At 62.3% G+C, this 4,243-nt stretch overlaps 1 protein-coding gene across 1 annotated transcript; it reads right to left on the bottom strand.

The window, feature by feature from the left end:
* Positions 1-1,119: 1,119 nt before the first annotated feature.
* On the bottom strand, positions 1,120-3,801 carry LOC133629406 (acrosin-like). The gene is made up of 6 exons (XM_062020051.1): positions 3,728-3,801; positions 2,996-3,196; positions 2,537-2,805; positions 1,886-2,031; positions 1,473-1,691; positions 1,120-1,197 (listed from the first exon to the last, which is right to left on the bottom strand). Exons 1-6 carry the CDS (start codon positions 3,799-3,801, stop codon positions 1,120-1,122), a joined length of 987 nt encoding a protein of 328 aa, XP_061876035.1.
* Between the last annotated feature and the right edge of the window lie 442 nt (positions 3,802-4,243).

Raw genomic sequence — 4,243 nt, 5'->3', positions numbered from 1 at the left:
CATTTGCCTGGACATTAGTTTGGGAAACACCAGAGGATTTTTCTGACACAACTGAAAAGACTGCTTGTGGCATAGGCCTGGATTGTGAGACAGCACTTGGAGATGCCCAAAGCATGGGGATGCCTCACACACACAAATGGGCACCTCACACACACAAATCCTTGGAGGGGACAAGCAGGAGGTGGGCAAATGCTGCCCCTTGTGTTGGTCTGAGCAGGCTGGGAGGGGATGGGCTTGCAGGGCCCCCACCCTCTGCGACCCCTCAGGCCCCACAGGAGTGGAGGCCCCTCAGTGGCTGCTGCAGGACAGTTGGGGGGATAAGGAGAGCAAAATCCGCGTTGTGCAAACTGGTGGCCCCCGAGGGCTGGGGCTTCCCTTGAGCCCCCTGGCTGAGCCCATCTCCCTGCTCTCCCCCAGGGGAATCACCCCCCCACACTCTCCTCCCCAGAAGGGTTTTACCCCCCTTTAGGAGCCCTGGCCAGCAGCACACGCGGTGCTGCACCGCGGGGACGGGCCCTGGCACGTGCTTCCCACGCACCCGCAGCCACTGCGGGATTTGCTGGCACTGCCCCAACACCTCTGTCCTCACACAGCTCCCAGACAGGTCTCTTTCTTTGCTGTCCCCTCGGCCTTGGGCGCGTCTCCACCGGATGGTGCTGCTGAGAAAACCCAGTGCGGGCAATGAGGAGGCTGGGGGTGGGATCCCAGGGATGCTGCAGGACTCGCCGTAGCCCACAGCCGGGGCCAGGACAGTAAACCCAGCAGCAGCAGCAGACCCCAAACTGTGTCCTGCTTCCCCCCCAACCCTCACCAAGGATATGGGGCTGGTAGACCCCAAATTAAAGATTGGATTCTGCTTTTAGCCCCATGATGACATCCCTGACACCTCCTCCCTGCCCCCTGCCATCCATTAACAGAGACCAGCGAGGAGCCCCCCCTCCGCGGCCGAGGGGGCTGAGCCCCCAGGTCCTGGGGCTGGGTGTCCAGCCAGGGCTGGGCTGGTGAGGTGACCCCTTCCTGCAGGGCAGAGGGAGGGGAGCCAGGCCATGCTGCAGGGACACCAGGAGGCAACGGGGCCTTTTGCTTTTTCTTTTGCATTTAATTTTGATGAACACTGTGTCAGTAACTCTCCACTTCAAAGGTTCCAGTGCACAGGTATTGCTGCACTTCTGCAGCACCGGTGCAGAGGCCAATGAACTGTCAAACACAACAGGAAACTCATACAATCTTACAAAGTCCAACAACACTGTGTCCAAAGACACTGCTACAGCTACAGCTTCTACTGACTACTGCCTAAGCACTACTGCTGAGAACCTCCAGTGAAGGCGAGGGGCAGGACCCAGCCGTTCTCAGAGTCCTGCTGCTTAAGCCACTTTTCCCTGCAGAGACTGCAGGAGCTGCTGGATCCAATTAACGAAATCCAGCAGCTTCTGGAGTGGGAATGAGCAGGACTCAGTCCCTGCTGCTGTTGCCAGGGCTGAGCCTTGTGATGGCCTCTTTGGCCGGGCGAGTGTCGCAGCACTTCCTCCTGAGCGAATCCGTGACTGGACCCAGTTGAAGAAGTGCTGGGTGGAGGTGTAGACCCCAGGCTGCTTTGCTCTGGCACAGCCTTTCCCCCAGCTGGTCAGGCCCACGAGCCAGAAGAAGTTGGCGTGTGGAGCTCTGCAGACGAGCGGGCCCCCGCTGTCACCCTGCAGCACAGGACAGAGGGTGAGGGGGGTGTTGGGGAGCCCCAGCAGTGTGAGGGTGATGCTGGGAAGCCCCAGCAGGGTGAGGGGGGTGTTGGGGAGCCCTAGCAGTGTGAGAGGAGTGTTGGGGAGCCCCGGCAGCCCCACGTGGGCCAGGGCTGCGGGTGCTGCCGGGGCTGGCCCGTGGCTGCTCCTACCTGGCAGGTGTCGATGCCGCCCCGCGGGTAGCCAGCACACAGGTTGTAGCTGCGCACGGCCCCTCCGTACCACTCGCTGCTGTTGCAGAGCTTGACATTGATGAGGCGCACCTTGGCCTCCTGCAGCACGTCGGATGTTTCTGCAGCTGTGAGCATGGCAAAGAATTAGCCCCCAGCAGCTCTGGGCCACTTCCCCTCCCCTGTCTGGGCAGAGCCCTTCCCTGAGCCTTGGCTTTGCACCCCCGAAGAGGCACTCGACCCTTGTCTGATTTTAGGCCATGGCTCAGAATCATAGAATCCCAGATGGTGGGGTTGGAAGGGACCTCTAAACATCATCTAGTCTGACCCCTCTGCTCAAGCAGATTCCTCTAGATCAGGTCACACGGGAACGTGTCCAGGAGGGTTTGGAAGACCTCCAAGGAAGGAGCCTCCACGCCCTCCCTGGGCAGCCAGGGCCAGGGCTCCCTCATCTAAAGAGCAAAAAATCATCCCGGGTCCTGCAGCCTTTCCTGACGGGAAAGTCCCCTCAGCATGGCGGCAGCCTGAGGTAGCTCAGGCCCCTGCCTGCAGCCTGAGCCCGGCCCTCGGGCAGCCCGAGCCGTCTCCCCAGGCTCGCCCCAGGCACACAGGCGCTTTCCCGGGGGCACTCACAGCCTTCCGCGGTGTAGCCCCAGCCAGCGACGCGGCAGTCTGTGAGCTGCGACACCACCACGTCGGAGAAGTGAGTCACACAGGCCAGCTGCACGTAGTCGCTGCACTGCACGGGCTCGTCCAGCTCCAGCAGGGCGATGTCGTTCTCCAAGGCGCCTTTGCGGTAGCTCTCGTGGATCAGCAGCCGCCCGCTCTTGCGCACTTGGGCCTCGGGGCCCAGCTCAGACAGCCGGGTGGCCCCGATCACCATGCGCCACGTCGGGACGTTCCTGGGGGGCAGATGGGGAGCAGAGGGCTCAGAGGGAGCCCAGCAGTTCCCTGCCTCCAGCTCGCCGAGGGAGAGGCCAGGTGCCCCCGCGAGCCCCGGGCTGCAGGAACGGCACCAGCCCAGCCCGTGCCGAGCACGGGACGGGAACTCTGCCAGTGCTGGGGGCATGGCCCTGCCCTGCTCCTACTCACCTGTACTTGTCAAAGCAGTGTCCTGCGGTCAGGACCCACCGGGGATGGATGAGGGAGCCTCCGCAGATGTGCCCGCTGCCCGCTGCCCCGGGAAGCTGGATGCTGACGATCCAGGGCCAGGCTCCCGGGGAGGCATCGCTGCCGCCCACGATGCGCGACAGCCCGTGGTGCTCAGCCAAGGGCCGGGTCCCGCAGCTTCTCCTGTCACCAGAAAGTCACGAGTGTCCTGCTGGAGGGCTGGCTGCTGCTGGGGCTGCAGGGCAGCCGTCTGCCCTCCCCACCGGGCAGCGCACGGACAGCGGGGCCGGGGAACCCTGCGCCCCGGCTTCTGCCTTCGCCCCGCAGACGAGTGGTGCCAGCAGCCCAGCTCCCAGCTCCTGGGGTTTGGGAAGCTGTGGCAGGGCCATGGGGAACCAGTGAAGCCCATCATATCATCGAATCACACAGTCACAGAATGGTGGGGGTTGGAAGGGACCTTTAGAGATCATCCGGTCCAACCCCCCTGCAGAAGCAGCTCCCACCTTGATCAGGTCACACAGGAGGGTCTTGAAGCCCTCCAAGGAAGGAGCCTCCACACCCTCCCTGGGCAGCCTGGGCCAGGGCTCCCTCACCTCACAGAAAAAACTGCTGCCCCAACCTCCTGACACCCACCCTTTAGATGTTTGTAACTATTAAGAAGATGCCCCCTCAGCCTCCTCTTTTCTGCCCAAGCTCCCTCCCAGAGCCACTTACCCACAGCTTTGCACTGAGGCACTCACAGGCCAGCAGCACAGGCCCAGCAGGACGAGGACAATCAGAACTTTCATCACGCTGACAGCACGTGGCAGCTCCAAGAGCCAAGGGCACGTGGCAGCTCCAAGAGCCAAGGGCACGTCACCCCCAGCGCTGTGTCTGATGCCGTAGTGCTGATAGTGCCTGGAAAGCCTCGGCCGGGGCGCTGATGTCACAGAGCTGCTGGTTCTAGGGGGATTCTGTGTGGGGCACCACGAGGGGCCCAAGCTGGGAGGAGGCAGAAGCAGGGGTGGACACCTGAGGTCACACCACGCTCAAAAAGCCCCTTTTCCTCCTCTTTGCTCTTGGTCAAAATTGGTTTGGGAGCAGCATGACTTGTCAGAGAGCCGAGATCTGGGTTGTAGCCGCAACCCCAAATCTCCAGGGTGCTGTTTGGCTGCGCACAAGGGCCAAAGGCCTGTGTGTGTACTGCCTGCAGGAGGGAAATGCCACTTGGCTTTCCCTGGCTCTCGGTAC

The sequence above is a fragment of the Colius striatus genome, unplaced genomic scaffold (genome assembly GCF_028858725.1).
Source record: "Colius striatus isolate bColStr4 unplaced genomic scaffold, bColStr4.1.hap1 scaffold_43, whole genome shotgun sequence".
NCBI lineage: Eukaryota > Metazoa > Chordata > Aves > Coliiformes > Coliidae > Colius > Colius striatus.
The sequence above is the reverse complement of the archived record's forward strand: the minus strand, read 5'-3'. Positions and strand labels throughout refer to the sequence as shown.